The sequence below is a fragment of the Cervus elaphus genome, chromosome 18, assembly GCF_910594005.1.
Source record: "Cervus elaphus chromosome 18, mCerEla1.1, whole genome shotgun sequence".
NCBI lineage: Eukaryota > Metazoa > Chordata > Mammalia > Artiodactyla > Cervidae > Cervus > Cervus elaphus.
Window position 1 is genome coordinate 108,092,828 of NC_057832.1, and position 19,647 is coordinate 108,112,474.

The window sequence follows — 19,647 nt, forward strand, 5'->3', positions numbered from 1 at the left end:
TTGTCACCCTGCTTATTTAACTTATATGCAGAGTACATCATCAGAAACGCTGGGCTGGAAGAAGCACAAGCTGGAATCAAGGTTGCCGGGAGAAATATCAATAACCTCAGATATGCAGATGACACCACCCCTACAGCAGAAAGTGAAGATGAACTAAAAAGCCTCTTGATGAAAGTGAAAGAGGAGAGTGAAAAAGTTGGCTTAAAGCTCAACATTCAGAAAACTAAGATCATGGCATCTGGTCCCATTACTTCATGAGAAATAGATGGGGAGACAGTGGAACAGTGTCAGACTTTATTTTTGGGGGCTCCAAAATCACTGCAGATGGTGATTGCGGCCATGAAATTAAAAGACGCTTGTTCCTTGGAAGGAAAGTTATGACCAACCTAGACAGCATATTAAAAAACAGAGACATTACTTTGCCAACAAAGGTCCGTCTGGTCAAGGCTATGGTTTTTCCAGTGGTCATGTATGGATGTGAGAGTTGGACTGTGAAGAAAGCTGAGCGCCAAAAAATTGATGCTATTGAACTATGGTGTTGGAGAAGACTCTTGAGAGTCACTTGGACTGCAAGATCCAACCAGTCCATCCTAAAGGAGATCAGTCCTGAGTGTTCATTGGAAGGACTGATGTTGAAGCTGAAACTCCAATACTTTGGCTACCTCATGCGAAGAAGATCCTGATGCTGGGAGGGATTGGGGGCAGGAGGAGAAGGGGACAACAGAGGATGAGATGGCTGGATGGCATCACCAACTCGATGGGCATGAGTTTGTGTAAACTCTGGGAGTTGGTGATGGACAGGGAGGCCTGGCGTGCTGCAATTCATGGGGTTACAAAGAGTCGGACACGACTGAGTGACTGAACTGAGCAGTAAGTGACTCAAATGAAATGGCACAGGGATTAATAAGTATTAGTAATGTTCAAAGCATGCAGAACTAGACTAAGAATTCTCATTATGCTTGAGAACAGGACTTAGCTCAGTTTTTAATCAACCAAACAAAAAAAGAATCAGGAATACTATCTATTACTTGATTAAAAGGAAACATGTCATTAGAGGAGAAATTTTTTACTAGTGTTTTTCTAGCACTAAGAGGAATGCATACATAATGCAGTTCTTTTGTGAAAAAGCAATTAATGGGCATAATAGCATGTTTTGGTAGCAGTTATACAAGACAGATGATCTTCATAGGAGACTTGCTTCAACCCTGAATAAGACTTATGGGCATGTGTGAATCCTGATTTTGTTAAATTGCTTCTGTGTAGGCCTGAGGTGATTTTATTTGTGATTTATGGCTGTCTGGTAATTTGATTAAGAAGACATGTCAAATCCAAGAGAATATTAATTAGTATGACCAGCTGATTATTGCTTTCGAACTTTGTTTTAACCCAGGTTTTTAAAGGAAGCAAATAGCAAGCAATTTAAAAGGTCTTTGTTTGGTGAGTGTTCTGTGGGAAAAGATGTGTACACTTTTGATCCCAGGAGTGCCACTGGCAGGGTTGAAATTTTGTTAAGAAAATGGAGGAATTCTTTTGTTACTCCCCCCCCACCCAGACTGCAGAGTAACATATTGCAGATAGACTGCAGAGCACCGAAATTGTTTTGGACATATATTTGATGAGGAAAAGAGAGAAAATATTTAATGAGTAACTAGTGCTAAGCATTTACATGACTAATATTTATCTGAGTATCTGAAAGATGGAAAAAGTGATTTTTATTACTTTATTAACCTGAAACAGGATAAATCCATCATTTGCATTAATTCCCTTTTCATTAAAAAGTGAGGAACTGAGGCAGTTACTGGATGCTGTGTGATTCAGTCACATTCTCGGAAACAGCTATTTATAGAAGCAGTAACCAAACAGAAGTGACCTTGATAGAGCCTTTAGCCTGCTTATCTCAGAAATTTGTTTGATCTTATTATTTCTTTCTGTGGTGTACTGCTGTATGATATATATATATAATGTACAATCTTTATTATACAGCCTAATTTTCCCACTTATCAACACATTTGACCCTTGAACAGTTAATTCAGGGGTTAGAAGCACTGACCCTCCATACAGTTGAAAATCCACATATGACTTACAGGCAGCCACCCCCCACCACCCGCCATGGTTCTTCCATATCCACTGCTCTGCATTTGAGGATTCAACTAAACAGATTGTGCAGTACTGAAGTATTCACTATTGAAAAAGATCCTTGTCTAAGTGGACCTACACAGTCTAAACCTGTGTTGTTAGAATATCAGCTGTAATTTTCTCATCTTTACGTCATTACTTCGCACACTGCTCTTTTTCTGTCCCTTCTCGGTGACCCCTGAACCCTCTTCTAGTCATCTCTCATTTTAATCTTCTCTCTACCAAATATCTGCTCCTACATTTTTCACTCATCAGTTTTTTCCCTCTTCTTTAAACTTTTACACTGCCCTGCTTACCTGCTTTCTTAGTTCTCTAGCAGTTTATTTGCATGTACATCTGGTAAAATATCTGTCTGTAGACAGGTGTATATGTGTGCCTCTTTGTCATACTCTACCTCTAGCCTGAAGACACAGGTCAATTTAAAGGCCTGCTCTAAAAATCACTTACTTAGGAGTTCCCTGTTTCTTCCTTCTTTGAAAATAGCCATGTAATCTGAATGATTAAAGAACTGGGTGATACAGAGCTAGACTACACAGTTATATGACTGTGTGGTACAAACTAATAAACACTCTGCATCTCTTTATTGAGAGGTGTCCAGCATACTCTGTCGTACTGCAGTGGACAGCTCGAAGTTTGTTAAATCTGAGTCTGTTATTGTATGCCTAATGGTTCTCACTCCTGGGTCAGATTTTCTGTTCTGTATATATTAATTTTCCTAAACAGTGAGTGGATGTTAGAAGGACATTTGCTATCCTTCATGGTTCTACTGACCTAGAGTAAAATTACAACCTATAATAATAAAAGTGTTTACGATGAGGGTGAGGATAATGATAAATATATGTCACTTTACTTAAGTTCTCAATTATTTCTCTATTCTCTCCCTTTTTTCCTTCTTGCAGGCTAATTCCATTTAATTAAAATAGCACTGGTTTTGCTGTTTCTTTTATGTTCATAACTAGTTTCTAGTCCTGTTCTTTCAAGTTGCTTTTCCTGTCGTGGAGTTCTTAGAAATTAACTCAGTCAACGATAACAGTTTAGGAGAGGAGATAAAAATCAATCACCTTAGATCTTTCTACACTGGGATTCCTTGATGGGAGAGTGGACATCCAGTTCCACACTGATTTCTCATAGGAGTATAGTACTCTGGCATCAAATGTCTTTTTTTTTTTTTTTCTTTCCCCTGAATGTCATTTCTTGACTGAATCAATATATAAATCCCAGTCAGGGCAGGAGTAGGCAAAACTTTTATCTGCTTTTGTTCTCCCTTAAGGATCATTTTGGGTGCTTTTCCACTTTTTAAAAAATAGTCTTTTGGAAGAATTTAGAAGTTTTCCACTATACTTCCCCAATTATTTTTTGTTTGTGTTTCTGTGATATAAAACCCTTCAAGTGAAAAACTTTAATAGAAGAATCAAGAATTGCTATGGCTTCAGGCTTTTGTAAAATTTTGGCATTTTCTCTCTTTTTCTCATATTTTTCTGTTCTCTATCCACAGAATTTCCTTTGATCTTGAAACAGTGTCTAAGTCTACTTTTCATTAAGTCTGTAATTGCTGGTCACTCTTGTAAGTTACTAAGTGTAAACCCAGTGCCAGCTAATTTGCAGGAGAGGAGAAAGAGAAGACATTTACCCAGGAAAGGAGATAAATTCCAAAAATGAGAGAAGGAAAAGAACAAAAAAAGGGCAAGGCTACACTTTATAGCTGTCCGCCTTAAGATGTTGCTACTTCAGCTTTATAAATTCATTTATTTGCCCCCTCTTTGAATATGGGGGTTCATAAGTTCCCTTTCTGAGAACTTCTGGTCATATACAGTTAATATAGTCTGAAAATAAGTATTTACATTGCAATAATTTGCCAACCGTAGAATTGGATAGTCAAGATGAGACTGCAATGTTAAGGTTACCTTTTTTGTGGAACACTGGTGTCAATTTCTAAGGGTAGCATTTGTGAGCAAACTAAACTTGTCCTTACGCTGTCCTGTAATCAACCAGTGCTGTCCTTGAAGGGTTTCCTTTCAAAATCTGTTTTCTTTTAGAGAAACTCACCCTCTAAACTGTGATTAGTACCTCAACCCCCAGTTAAACACCAGAACATGTTTGACTAATGAAATGACAGACTAGTTTTGGATTAAAACCATAGTGCTGTCTTTAATGAGTTGTGTGACTTTTTCTGGTTATCCCAGCTTTTTAATGTTTAGTGTCCTGATTTGTAAAATGGCAGGGGTAGGGGAGTAATAAAGAACCTCTTGATGAAAGTGAAAGAGGAGAGTGAAAAAGTTGGCTTAAAACTCAACATTCAGAAAACTGAGATCATGGCATCTGGGCCCATCACTTCATGGCAAATAGATGGGGAAACAGTGGAAACAGTGACAGACTTTATTTTTTTGGGCTCCAAGATCACTGCAGATGGTGACCGCAGCCATGAAATTAAAAGACACTTGCTCCTTGGAAGAAAAGTTATGACCAACCTAGACAGCGTATTAAAAAGCAGAGACATTACTTTGCCAGCAAAGGTCCATCTGGTCAAAGCTATGGTTTTTCCAGTGGTCATGTATGGATGTGAGAGTTGGACTATAAAGAAAGCTGAGTGCAGAAGAATTGATGTTTTTGAACTGTAGTTTTGGAGAAGACTCTTGAGAGTCCCTTGGACTGCAAGGAGACCCAACCAGTCCATCCTAGAGGAAATCAGTCCTGAATATTCATTGGAAGGACTGATGTTGAAGCTGAAACTCCAATACTTTGGCCACCTGATGCGAAGAGCTGACTCATTGGAAAAGACCCTGATGCTGGGAGGGGGCAGGAGGAGAAGGGGATGACTTGGTTGGATGGCATCACTACTCAATGGACATGAGTTTGAGTAAACTCCAGGAGTTCGTGATGGACAGAGAGGCCTGGCATGCTGCAGTCCATGGGGTCGCAAAGAGTTGGACACAACTGAGCTTCTAAACTGACTGAGGGGAGTAATAATGAGATAACGTGTAAAACGCCAATTGCAATGCCTGGCATGTAGTCTGATCTCAATAAGATCTAAAATTCACTCATTTTTAAATGTTGTTAATATCATGTGTTTTCATTATTAATGTCTGCGTAGAGTACAGACCTTAGAGCCGGAGAACTTGAGTTCAAATCTTAGCTCCATTCCTTCCTATCTTTGCTAATCTTGGACAAGTTTCCTTTTCTGTAAAACAGAGATAATCCCTGCCTCCGAGGAGGATCTTTGTGAAGATTAAATGAGTTAACACATGTAAAGCATTTTAACTAGTACTCAACATGTGATAACTACTCAGTAACTATCAGTAATTGTTATTCTACTATCATATTATTTTAGATTTGAAGAGGGCAATTCTTTGCAGAAGGTAGTCATCAGGGACTTGGAAAAATCCCAAAGACAAGTTTTCCCCATTTCCCATTGTGGTCTAGATCTAACTCTGATTGGAAAAATCTTCTCCCAAGGGTCTTTTCCTAGTAAAACTTCTTTACTTTAAATGCTTATACACATTCTGGGCGGCTGTCCCCTCCCCCCATACCCTTATTGTAATATTAATAAATGATTCATCTGTGGCAGAATTGCTTTCTTTCTATAAAAGTTATAAAATAGAGTTCTCTGTAATTCGTCTTTCAGGAGCTGATTGCCACTGAATTGATGTAATGTCTTTTTTCCAGCAACCTCCTCCACGTTTGATAAATTTTCAGAATCATAGCCCCAAGCCCAATGGACCAGTTCTCCCTCCTCATCATCAACAACTAAGATACCCATCAAACCAGAATACGCCACGACAAGCAATGAAGCCCAACCCCTTGCAGATGGCTTTCTTGGCTCAACAAGCCATAAAACAGGTGAATTACTTTGTGAATTACAAAGTTTATAAAATACAGACCTAAAGAGACAAAGCTAGGAGAAAGGATCTCGATGCTTTGTAATTAACAAGAAAAAATCAAGCTACTTATACAGAAGTTAAGGCCCTGAATAATTAGTCATGGGTATGAATTTTTCAATATTAACGTGTGTAGCTTTTAGGTGAGTATGGAAGTATTCTAACAAATACAGATGGCATACTTCAAAAGAGACCAATCAATGAATCTTCAGAGTGTTTCAAGGAGACTTCTTGGAAACAAACTTAGTATCACACAGTTTTAATATGAAGTATTAAACAGTATATATGTACACACACACACACACGCCTTTAAATTTTAGAAGGTTTAATATTTATATTCTTAATGTTTTCAGGTAAAATGCTTTTTAGGTATTACTGTTTTAAAAAGCTAAAGTTCTCCCAGCACTTCATCTTCTCCAAATACTTGTGTCAGGTCTTTCCAGCTTATAACTAGTAGATTGATTTCAGTTTAATTTTTTTGCCAAGACCAAAATAAAGAATATGATGTTATTCCCCATAATTCTGTGATATTCATTTTAATCAAATGATTTTAAAGTAATATTCTAAAAGTACACATGCTGTATCTGTGTGTTTTTATACTTACTTTGACCTTGATATAAATTTTCTAAAATGACATTTTGACATTTTAATTATTTTCAATAAAATTTATACCTATCTATATTTCATCATTAGAGATGAGGTGAATAGAGACCAAGCTACAGTTAGATCTTACATTCTGATTATTTTCCTAATACTTTTTGTGGCCTTGTACAAGTTTACTCTCTCAAATCTCATTTGCCCCTACTATTAAATGAGTGAGTACCTTGCCGAGTTGTGCTGAGACTTAGATGGTAGTGTGTATAAAAGCACCGACCACATTCTGGGTACTCCTGTTCATCTCCCTCATGGCTCTGTAACATGGGTCTGACCCCTGATTGGACGTCTCACACGCACTGGGGCGACTGTTGTGCTGCCTCAGTTGCTCTGTGCACAACTGTTAGGCCTGTGCCCCACAGCCCAGGAGCCACAACTGCTGAGCCTTCGCTTGTTTGTTTATTTTTGGCTGTGCTGGGTCTTCCCTGCTGCTCGGGCTTTTCTCTGGTTGTGGAGAGGGGGCTACTATCTAACTGCACGGCATGGGCTTCTCATTTCAGTGGCTTCTCTTGTTGTGGAGCACAGGCTCTAGGGCATGTCGGCTCAGTGGTTGCAGCACATAGGCTCAATAGTTGTGGCTCCGGGCTCTAGAGCACAGGCTCAATAGTTGCGGTACACAGGCTTAGTTGCTCCACGGCATGTGAGGTCTTCCCAAATCAGGGATCAAACCCGTGTCTCCTGCATTAGCAGGCAGATTCTTTACCACTGAGCCACCAGGGAAGTCCTCTGTGTATTATTTTTAACGGGTAGACACACACTCTAAGAGTGTTTTTTAAAATGTTTTCTGGTCAAAAGTCTAAACATGAATGAATAAATAAACTAGGAGGAAAATATAGTGGAGAGTTTGTCTTAATAGAATCGCTTAAATTATAATATACTGGTACGATGGAAATGCTTTCTAGCTAATAAGAAAAGGCAGTAATCTATATATGATCTTCTAAGTATATATGGGAAGAAACGTCAAATTTTTGCGAGTGTTTTTATTTTTTTTGTTTAATTTCATATACATAGAAGAAACCTGGAAAGATACACATGAACTGTAACTGTGCTTGTTCTGGGGTGGGAAGGAAGAAGAGAGAGACAGATGGATGGATAGGTGTGAGGGGTGGGTGGTAGGTGGTTAAGTGGGCATTCATATTCACAGAGTTTTTTACTTAGTTTTTTCAGTGAAGATTATAAGTTAGGTTTTTCAAAGTTAGAATATTTCTGTCACTGTCTCTCTGTATTGTGTTGTCCCTATATAAATGATACTGTGTTTGGGAGTTTTCTCCTCTGCATAGTCTTAAGATACCTCTTAGCTGCTTTTTTTCTCCTCAAGTATTTTATCATAAAATTTTCAAACTTAGTTGAGAGAGTTGTATAGGGGACAGATTGCTCTATTTGCTGTCTCATTTGTTATCTGTATATCCATTTATCCATTTATCCATCAGTCAAACCTTCTTACTTTTGATAGGTTTCAAAGTAAATTTTAGACAGCAGGGTGGTTCATCTCTGTATACTTTAGCATTCCTAGTATTAATGGGTTTATCTCAACCTGTAACATAAATGACAGTTTTCTCAGATGTTTCTTGATGCTTAGTTGCCTGTTTGTATATAAGGAATGGGTGTTTTTAAAAAAACTAAAAGCTGGAATGTGGGGCTATTGTTTACTGCTGAATTTTGCTCTTGTGTGAGGGCTGCTTGGCATGTTTATTAGGAGAGTTACTGATGTCGCCGTCTTTAGGTAATGGTTCCGTTCCCAAAAGATCTCTTTGTTTCATGTCTGAAATGCAGGGCCTGATGCTCATTGAAGCTCAGCATTCAGTGTGTGTATGGTTTCTTAATCTTCATTTTCATTTCATTTTCAGCGTAATACTTCTGCCTTCAACTGAGCCTGGTGCCCATGAGTCCAAAGACACTGTTTTACCTATTCTGGAAACATAATTTCCAGTCTTATTCTGTGGAGGTGAAGGAAGTCCTTATTATTTTGGGGTAGTTACAGTAGGAAGGGAACATAAGATTTAATCCTTAAACAGACTCTCAACGATTGTCCTGTTTTTAGTTCTTTGTCTTTAGGGTCAATGTGTTGTTTAAAAAAAAAAAAAAGACATTCCCTTAACTGTCATTTTAGTTTCAGGTATATCAGGTAGGGACAGAAGAAAATGTGTATTTTCAGTGCTCTGTCTTTATTTGTAGTTGCTATGTACATGTTTATATTTCTTTTCTGATGTTTATAAGCTTTCCAAGATTGGGTGCTGTGGTTTTTGGTGTATACTGTTGTCTTCTGGGAGAAATCAGTGCTTTTTATTATTTATGTTTGGAGAGAATTACTGAAAATTATATATACCAGTGTCCTCTCCCCATTCCATGAAAATTACGGTTGAATTCAAATAGTAGAATGTGTCTTTTACTTTGTCTTGTATCTGGAACAGGGATTAGATGGACATTTTATGTAACAGGCTTGCTGATAAGCAACCTTTCTTCTTCCTTCTTGCTACCACAGTGGCAGATCAGCAGTGGGCACGCGGCCCCCTCGACTGCCAACAGCACGTCATCTACTCCCTCCAGCCCCACCATTACTAGTGCAGCAGGGTATGATGCGAAGGCTTTCGGCTCACCTGTGATTGATTTGAGCTCACCGGTGGGAGGTCCCTACAATCTTCCTTCTCTTCCAGATGTAAGTATACACAAAATTTCTACTAAAAAATCTGTTTCAGAAATTTTAACTGAACTTGAATCTGGTGAAAGGCCATGGGTGTGTTGGATTATAGGCTGTGTGTTTGTGTTTGGAAGTTGTTTTTATCCTTTAAAAATCTTGTAACAGCAGGAATCATAAAAAGGTTAGTATTAACATTTAAACATACTGCAGAATGTCTTTCAGGGCACTGGAGTTAATGAGTTAGTGAATGATTATGGTGATTAGTTATGGAATCTAAGCTAGGGAAGGAGGGAAGTGAAAACATGGGAGAAGAATTGCTGGAATGTAATTTATTAAAATAGGGTTAGAGAGTAAGGCTAACATTTAAGACATCAGAAGGGTTGGAGGCAGGTTTTAATAAGAGAAATGATAACATTTTACTGACAAGTGCAGTATTACCTCTGATTTTTTTATTTAAATTAAATAACATATACCTCTAAACTGGTTGTCAGTATGACTTTTTAATTAGTCTGTTTTGAGACTTCCCTGCCAGTCCAGTGGTTAAGACTCTGCAATTCCAGTGCAGGGGGTGTGGGTTTGATCCATGGTCAGGGAACTAAGATACCACATGCCCTGTGGCATGGCTCAAAAAGAAAATTTTTTTTCAAGACAGAAAATATAACATTGAAGAAACAAATCAATTACACATGAGTTGATATATGTTTCACCTTTTTCATCCTACAAGCTTAGGTAATCACTCATGCAAACATTAAGAACTTTTAAGAAATCTTATAGGATTGTGAAGGAAATCTAAAATGTTATATTATTTACTTTTTCAAATTACTGAGATCAATTCATATTTCCTAAAAGTTGAATCACTAACCTTACTGGAGTTACTTCATTTTTAAATAATTGTATATTATTTAGATGGGTAGAGTATATGTATTTTATTTTCATGCATAGATAATAGGAAAACTTTTGTTCATTCCTATAATTTTATTTTAGCTTTTAGTATTCCTCCACAGTGTAAATAACTTTTATTACATTAAGATCTAACAAATCTAGTCAATCCAGTACTTTTTGCACTCTGGCCATAAGTATTGTATTGACCAAGGTAGTGCCCAAAGAATATTAAAGGAAAATAACCCCATTTACTTCCCTCCTCCCCCAACTGAAAGAAGACCCACAGAAAGTAAAATTTCCTCTACAGCCCTCAAATACAGATGACCCTTTGTGTACCAGCCTTTCTCAACTGAGATTCCTCATCTGAACCACAGAAGAAAGAAACTGCTTTGAGGGACTATTTCCTCCATCCTTCCAAGGTTTCTTCATAACTAGTACCATTCTAGATGCAGAGGCGAGAAGTAAATTCATTATATACAGTGTATGCCCTTGGAATGTAGGACTTAATTTTCTTGAAGAATCTTGATTGAGAAAGGCTGGAACCATTAAGCTGGATTTTAATCACAAAGACATCCTTAGGAAACAAATGGTATATTTAAGCATTAAAAATATTTGCATCCAAAGGGAGGTAGGAGAGGGTTGGATTGGGAGTTTGGGATTAGCTCATGCAAACTGATATATATAGAATACACAAGTAACAAGGATTAGCAACAAAGAACTGTAGCACAGGGAACTATATTCAGTACCCTATGATAAACCATAATGGAAAAGAATATGAATAATAATGTATATATGTATAACTGAATCACTTTTTTGTACAGCAGAAATTAGCAAAACATTGTAATTCAATTATACTTCAATAAAAAATAAAATTAAAAAAATTTGAATCTTAGTAGAAGTCTTAGTAGAAATTTATCAGTAGTTTGGCTTAGCAGTCAATTGCTTATAAATGTGTTAAAGCAAGAATCTACAGGGGATCAGATTTTTCCTACCAAACATTAACAATGTATTTAAGTGAAGTTAATGTTCTCAAAATGTGTGATATGTGGACTTGTTTCATCTATCCAGTGCATATAGAGCTTGAGTTCTCAGAGTATGGGCCGGGAACATGAGGGTCTGTACAAACTTTTCAGAGACTACAAGGTCCTCCCTGTGTAAGACCAGATTTTCTTCATATTCTTTAGCCACAACCAGCATCGGAGCAGATCGAGAAAATATATCAGGTTCCAGTTGGCTGTCATTAAGCCAGACACTAAAGAAATTTGTAAAATGTGAAATTTTGCTGCTCGTCTCACCAAGTTTTTTTTAATTGGTACTTCCATTATCTTTAAATAAAATTTTTAAAATAGTTTTTTTGTTTTCACTTTTAAGGAGGTAGCACACAGTATTCCTTTCTCCTGGCTTATGAGCTGTGAAATAGTGTGACCTTGGTATATTTACTATGAGAAAATATTAAGAAGTATGAGAGCTTTTTTCCAAGATTGTTTATGGGGAAAATATACATCAGAACTTCTCAAAAGGATATTTACATCTACTAAAATTTTCTTATAAATTTGAAGTAGCCGAGTCAGAATGCCATGAAATAATTTCTTTTCTTACCAGATTGACTGTTCAAGTACTATTATGCTGGACAACATCGTGAGGAAAGATCCCAGTGCCGACCACGGCCAGCCACGACCACCCTCAAACAGAGCTGTCCAGTCCCCGAACTCATCAGTGCCATCGCCAGGCCTTGCAGGTGACGTGGACTTGTAAAAGTTTTACTAGTGTTTTTCAGTTTTCACTTATAATAATAATTTAAAAAGGATCGCCCTCCACCTTCCCTTTTTCTCTCGGATGATTAAAATGGATCTGTGTTTTAGGTAATCTTTGAAATTAGTGTACTTTCAAAGTGGGAAGCAAAGGTTAAGCCTCTCAACATTTTCAGTTTCAAGAGAACTTAGAGGCACCATAGCACACACTCCTAGGAGGAAATTGCTATTTTACTTTCTCTTTTAGATAAGTTGCCTATAGTATTGTCTCTTTTTGTATAGAATCTGCCCAGAGTTAAAATGTCTCAGTAACAATCACTTTTTTTGTTGATTGCTCCTACCCTGGTTTGGTGTTTGTGTTTTAAGAATTTTGGACAGAACTACTTATTTCCTCCAAGAGAGAAGCCCTCTGACTAATGTTGCTACTCCCAGATACCTTGGCCTTATAACGTTGCTACTCCCAGAGACTTTGGCCTTAGACCAAATAAGGAAAGAGGAGAATCTCAGGCCATTCACTAGTCCCACATAATAAAGCAGTTTTAGAATTTTAAGTGAGGTACTTATTTAAAACATAAACAAACTGAAAGGAAATTGTTGACAAAAGGTGGCAGAGAAACTGTTGATTATGTAGCAAGTTCATACAAATGAATAAGAAAAGCACACAGTATCACCAAAGGACCCTGCAGTGCGCGTGCTCAGTCATGTCCGACTCTTTGTGACCCCAGGGACTGTGCCCACCAGGTTCCGCTGACCATGGGATTTTCCCAGCAAGAATACTGAAGTGGATTGCCATTTCCTTCTCCATGAGTAGATTACTCCCTAAAGAGGAAATAACTCCCTAAAGTGAGGGGGCGGGAGGAAGAAAGATGCGTGGTTCCATCTCAGGAGTAGTCATGAAATCAAAAGACATGATTTCTAACTATTGAATAAGCAAGATTTCAACAGTGAAAATACTCATTGGTAAGGATGTAATGGGAGAAATGCTCTGATACATTGCTGGTGGGAGTATAACTTGACACATTTCTGGAAACCATTTTAGCAGGATTACTAAAGCTAACTTTACTCAGTACTGACTCTGTGTCCAGCACAGGGCAAAGTACCTTCTACACATCGCTCCAGTGTCTTCCATTAATTAGTCTCTGTGTGGATTTCTTTCTTGGACTGCTTTTATATCAGCCCAACCAACTTTTTATTGTCGTCTGAAGCTTTTGCTGACATTAGTGTCCTCACTAAGCTCCTACCCTGGTACTCTCATGTGGAACATTCAACAGTGTTTGGGGACATTTCTGATTCTTACACCCCTAGATGCCGTCTATGTAGAGATGCTACTGGCATCTAATGACTGGTAGAGGCCAAGGGGGCTGCTTGGCATCCTTACAATGCACATACAGCCCCCACATCAAAGAATTATCTGGCCCTAAATGGGGTCGCAAAGAGTCGGACACGACTGAGGGACTGAACTGAACTGAGCTGAACTGTCAGTAGTGCTGAGGTTGAACAGCCCTGCTACTTCAGGGCACTGCAGCTCTGCTGGGAGTTCAGCAATTACTTTTTGTTTAATATAATTTCATTATGTGTTTCCAGTTTCAGTGTAGTACTAAGTGAGAACATTCAATAGGAATTAAATACAGATATTCATTTTAGGAATGTGTATGATTTCTTCCTCCTCAGGACCTGTTACTATGACAAGTGTCCACCCGCCAATACGTTCACCTAGTGCCTCCAGCGTTGGGAGCCGAGGAAGGTAAACTGACACAACTTACTGTCCAGTGTATAATAATTATATACTACATGTTAGTGAAATCAATTAAGGGGTTAATCAATTTTGTATCTTTATCTTTAAAGATATGAAAAGATCTGTGCATGTGTTGAAAATTAGAAAATACATTTGAGTTTAGCATACTAGCAAGGAAAAAGCAGAAATGATGTATGTGTAACACACTGCACTGTATAGGGACATGCACAAATAAAAACTTAAGGAAAACAAATAATAATTTTATACTAAAACTGGCGTTCTGACTTTTCTAAATACCACGCGTTGAATTTGCTTTAAAATAAATTAATTTACAGTTGTTGAAATTGTATTTTAATTTCCATTACACACCACTCATACTGCTTGCAAATTTCTCATCAGTAGTGTGAGTCCAATTCTCTTTTTTTTCCCTTGTTGCTCACATTTTTTTTTCCATTTATTTTTATTAGTTGGAGGCTAATTACTTTACAATATTGTAGTGGTTTTTGTATGTTTTTCCTCCATACGATTAGGAAGTAAGAATAGTGAGTCCAATTCTTACTTCCTAATCGTATGGAGGAAACATACTCTGAAGGATAGACACTTGCATTTAAGAGAACATAGTACCTATCTGTAAAAACTTTTGTTTTTTAAAATAGCAGTTCTGATAGCTTACCTTCAGATTCCTTATCTCCAAAGATTTAGCTTCCAGATCAGAGACCAGGCTTGATCACTCAGAGCTTTTCTGTGACAGAAGTTTTATTACAGTGAAAAAGGCCAGAGAAAGCTTCCTGACATAGACATCAGAAGGGGGGTGGAGAGTGCCCCAGTCACTAGTCTTAGCAAGAAAGCTATATACTTTTTCAGTTGGTTATTAACAATAAATCAAAAGACTGACTCAAGGTTGTAAAGGTCTAACCAGACCCACTCCCACAATTTACATTTTAAGATAATAGGATTAGAACTAACAATAGAAAGAGCTTACCAGACCCACTCCCACAACATACACTTCAAGATGACAGGATTAGTCAGAAGGTTCTTAAGAAGGAGAAACATGTCCTGGAGTAGGATACACTGTTGTTATATAATTATTGGTACAGAGTTTAAAGAAAAACATACCCTTGAGCAAGATAAGTTGTTTTGTTGTGTAATCATTAGCTCTGGGCTTAAAGAAAAAAAAGTTCTAGGTGAGTGATCACACCATCTTGGTTATTAGAAACCATCTGGGTTAAGATCTTGTTTGTATAGTATTCTGTTAGTTCTAATCCTGTCATCTTAAAATGTAAATTGTGGGAGTGGGCCTGATAAGACCTTTACAACCTTGACTGTAATAACCAATTGAAAAAGTGTACAGCTCCCTTGCTAAGACTAGTGAGGACGCACTGTCCTTCACCCTTCTGATGTCTGTATCAGAAGCTTTCTCTGTCCTTTTTATACTTTAATAAAACTCTACCACAAACACACACAAAAAAAGTTTTATGTGACTAAGATGCAAGAATGTAGGAAAAAGTTTGTCTTTTTCTTTTCCTCAAGAGCCCCAGACCCCTTTCTCCTTAGGACCCCAGACTTCTTACCAACCTACCTAAGAATTAACTCTCTCATACAAATGAATTATGTCCCTAGTTAATTCTCTTACTCTTTGAGCCTAGAGTTCTCTTTTTCACTGACTAGAGAAGGAAATGGGAAAGACTAAAAAAAGTGCTAATTCTAAGATGGTTCTAAGATCTGGCTGCCTAATTTTAGAACCTTAGAATATTGAAGTCAGTTTTAATTCAGGATTTATTTAAATGTATTTAAACATCTCTCCAGGTATATAATGTAACTATTTAGGTAGATTAACACATGGAACATTTTTTATACATAAATGAAATTATTTTGCATACAACAGATGCATTTCAGTTATGTATCATTTTTACTGATGTAACACAGTTATCACTGCCATGAAGATACAGCATTATTCCTATAAAGCTATTGTTATACCTCTTTTTAAGATACTTTGAGTAGCTTTCTTAGATTTTGTTTTCTTTCCTTTTTTCTTATATTTCTAGCTCTGGCTCTTCCAGCAAACCAGCAGGAGCTGATTCTACACACAAAGTCCCAGTGGTCATGTTGGAGCCAATTCGAATAAAACAAGAAAACAGTGGACCACCTGAAAATTACGATTTTCCTGTTGTAATAGTGAAACAAGAATCAGATGAGGAATCCAGGGCTCAAAATGTAATTACGATTGCAGTACTACTCCTACTTGAGGGATAAGATGAAAGGAACTTTTAATAGATTGTAGGAAATAAAAGCTATTGTATTTAAAGGCAGAAAAATAGTCAACTTAAAGGTTGAAAACTTTGAGGAAATCTCTCAGTAGATCAAAACAAGAGGCTTATTAAATGAGGAGGTTGGGTATTTGAAAAAGAGAATAAACTACATGGAAGGTAATTGTCAAAGCAATACTACATGGAAACTTCCTATAACTGAAGGGCAGTTCTAGTGAGTAGTGAAAGTTGCTCAGTCGTGTCCAACTCTTTGCGAAAGCTGCTCAGTCGTGTCCAGTTCTTTGCTACCTGAGATTCTCCAGGCCAGAATACTGGAGTGGGTAGCCGTTCCCTTCCCCAGGGGATCTTTCCAACTCAGGGATTGAACGAGGGTCTCCTGCCTTGCAGGCGGATTCTTTACCAAGTATCAGGGAAGCCCATAAGCATCTGGGAAGGCATGAGCATCTGAGTTGTAAGGGCCTACCAAGTACCAAAACAAGTAAATGAAAAAAAAAATGCAAGTCATATGTACCATCATCAATTTTAGAATGCCAGTATTCTAAACAGATTCTAAAAGCCTCCAGAGGAGAAAAACACCTTACATAATGGATCAGACATTTTAATGTCACCAAGTCCTCCACACAGACTCTCAAAGCTGGAAACGAATAGAGAAATATCAAAATTGTGAAGAAAGATATTTTGTAGGGAGGATTCTGTACCCATTCAAATGATTATGTATAAAGATGAAATAAACATTTTTAGACATGCATGCAGATTCTCAAAAATTTAATTGCATGTACTCATTCTGAGGAAGATATTTGAAAATATGCTTCATCGAAAATGAAGTAAACCCAGAAAGAGGAAGACATAGAATCCCAGAAATAGGATCTAACAGAGAAGAGAGGCAAAGAAAAGGGTAGTTAGTCCCCAGTTTAACAGCTCCACTTGTATGCCCTGTAGGGGGACAGAAGACTCCATTAGGGGTGTGTGAAGGAGGAGGAAAAACTGTGATAGTATGGAGAGGCATTTTATAACCCTGTTGGAGACTGTGAGAGTAACTTAGAGTTGGATGTCTAAAAAAGAAGCAAATGGATTAGATTTTAGAGAAAGGTAATTGACTGACAGATTTTATTTTCTGGGGCTCCAAAATGACTGTAAACGGTGACTGCAACCACAAAATTAAAAGACAGTTGCTCCTTGGAACTAAAGCTATGACAAACCTAGACAGTGTATTAAAAAGCAGAGACATCACTTTGCTGACAAAGGTCTGCGTAGTCAAAGCTGTGGTTTTTCCAGTAGTCATGTATGGATGTGAGAGTTGGACCACAAAGAAGGCTGAGTGCCAAAGAATTTGTGCTTTTGAACTGTGGTGTTGGAGAAGACTCTTGAGAGTCCCTTGGACACAGGAGATCAAACCAGTTGATCCTAAAGGAGATCAACCCTGAATATTCATTGGAAGGACTGATGCTTAAGCTGAAGCTCCAGTACTTTGGCCACCTGAAGCAAAGAGCTGACTCATTGGAAAAGACCCTGATGCTGAGAAAGATTGAGGGCAGGAGGAAAAGCAGATGACAGAGGATGAGAGGGTTGGATGGCATCACCAACTCAATGGAAATGAGTTTGAGCAAGCTCTGGGAGATAGTGAAGGACAGGAAAGCCTGGTGTGCTGCCGTTCATGGGGTCACAAAGAGTTGGACATGACTTAACTGACCAACAACAATTATTGACTCATAGTCAAAAACAAAAAGTTAGACAAAAGAGGAAATGACCATAGTACATACTGTGGTTATGCAATGAACAGTATATAGTCATAATGATATAAATAAACACTGAAATACAAATTTAAACAAGAACTAGATATAATCAAAATATAACCTGAACATGCATTTGACCAAAAATTGATTTTTCAGGATACTTAGCCAGTACAGCAGTGATACTGACCAGTTAGAATAAATGCTGGCTATAACAGTTATACTTGCCCCTACCAACTAAAAGGAAATCAGTGCTTAATAAAACTATGTTAAGAAGATGGCATAAATTGTGTGTTAAGTATAAGGAGGGTATGGAGAGTCAGGAAGGAAAATCTAATCTTGCATAGTATGAAAAATACATACATGTGTAATAAAATAGAAAATCTTTAAAATTTAAATCTGGAAAATTACAGTATAAGCATACTCTTTAGAAATATAGAACTAACTAGCATAGGAAAAAGCTAAATAATTTGAAAATAATTATCTCCAAATAATGATATTAGAATAACCATGCCTTTAACTGAACCTACATTTTATTACTTAAGAATTTATTTAAACATTTAAAGGAAATAACAGATTTAGTTCTTAATTTTAAATTTTCACCATTCTAGGCTCCAGCATAAAATTTAGGTTCACCTTAAAGTTATTAATGGCACTTGGAGAGGTGAAATTACCAATGAGAATTAAAGCAGTATACCTTTCTAAGAATGATTAAAAAAAAAAATCTACAGTAGGAATGTTTTGTGTTTGGGTATAATTTGAATTAATGTCTCCAGTAAAATGTATTTACAGTTTACATGGTTGACTTCTACACTAAGCACCTATTCCCCCACTTCTGAAGCCATCGAAAAGATTTTTCCTGTATTATCCCACACCCCCGTACTGCTGCTGATCTTCCATTTGGAAGATGTTTTTCAGGAGAGGTCCATGTTTTCTTTACCGTTAGGGCCAGTTAGCAGTAAGCACACTCTGCTCTCCTGCAGATTCATGGACGCCTTTGAAATAACCAGGTGCTCATGAGTAAGCAAATTAAATCCAGAATTGCAGTAGTGCTGATAAAGAATGGCAGTTTAAGAAATCCATATACATAGTTAACTCTTTCCATTGCAGACCAACTATCCAAGAAGCATACTCACCTCCCTGCTTCTAAATAGCAGTCAGAGCGCTGCGTCTGAGGAGTCTGTGTTGAGATCAGATGCGCCTGATAGCACAGGAGATCAACCTGGACTTCACCAGGAAAACTCCTCAAATGGAAAGTCTGAGTGGCTAGATGCCTCCCAGAAGTCTCCCCTTCATGTTGGGGAGACAAGGAAAGAGGATGACCCCAATGAGGACTGGTGTGCAGTTTGTCAGAATGGAGGGGAACTCCTGTGCTGTGAGAAGTGTCCCAAAGTATTCCATCTCTCTTGTCACGTGCCCACACTGGCAAATTTTCCAAGGTAAGATGGCATTTGCTTCCCTTGCTTACAATCTTTCACTGTATATAATAACAGCAATGACATTTGATGATCCTGTAACACAAAGCCTTTTTTTTTTTAAACACAAAACCTTTGTAAAAATTTAAATAGAAATCCACTTGGCATAAATGTATATGCAAAAATGTTCAGCATAGGGTTTTCCATACCCTGTCTCCCATTTCCTTTGCTTCTCTCATCTCTCAAAAACCTAGTCTGTTATGTCAAGGAAAAAAAACATAGCTGGCCTTTTAAATTATCACAAGGGAATTACGTGAAGAACAATAGTTCTTATGCACAACTGTCGTAATTTAGTGCATCTTATTTGCCAGGCATTTGAGTTTTATTATTTATAAACATCTTCAGTAAATTCTTAGGCCTTATGAGATGATAATAATAGAGAACAACCATTGTATAATTTCAAACTTAAAGTTACAAGAATAGTACCAAGAGTGTTTCTTTTTCTTTAATCATTTGGGGGAAAATGCCATTTGTGCCTCACATCAGCCATAGATTAATGTGTGT

General features: G+C 37.5%; 1 protein-coding gene across 2 annotated transcripts in view; it reads left to right on the top strand.

Annotated features, from left to right (window-relative positions):
- The window catches only part of TRIM24 (tripartite motif containing 24), a 107,598-nt gene that overhangs the window by 81,091 nt on the left and 6,860 nt on the right, over positions 1–19,647 (top strand). For both annotated transcript variants that reach the window (XM_043871913.1, XM_043871912.1), the window contains exons 10-15: positions 5,800–5,973; positions 9,148–9,321; positions 11,788–11,923; positions 13,608–13,680; positions 15,717–15,885; positions 18,779–19,107. In XM_043871913.1, the coding sequence (XP_043727848.1) occupies positions 5,800–5,973; positions 9,148–9,321; positions 11,788–11,923; positions 13,608–13,680; positions 15,717–15,885; positions 18,779–19,107 (1,055 nt within the window). The remainder of the gene's footprint in view (positions 1–5,799; positions 5,974–9,147; positions 9,322–11,787; positions 11,924–13,607; positions 13,681–15,716; positions 15,886–18,778; positions 19,108–19,647) is intronic.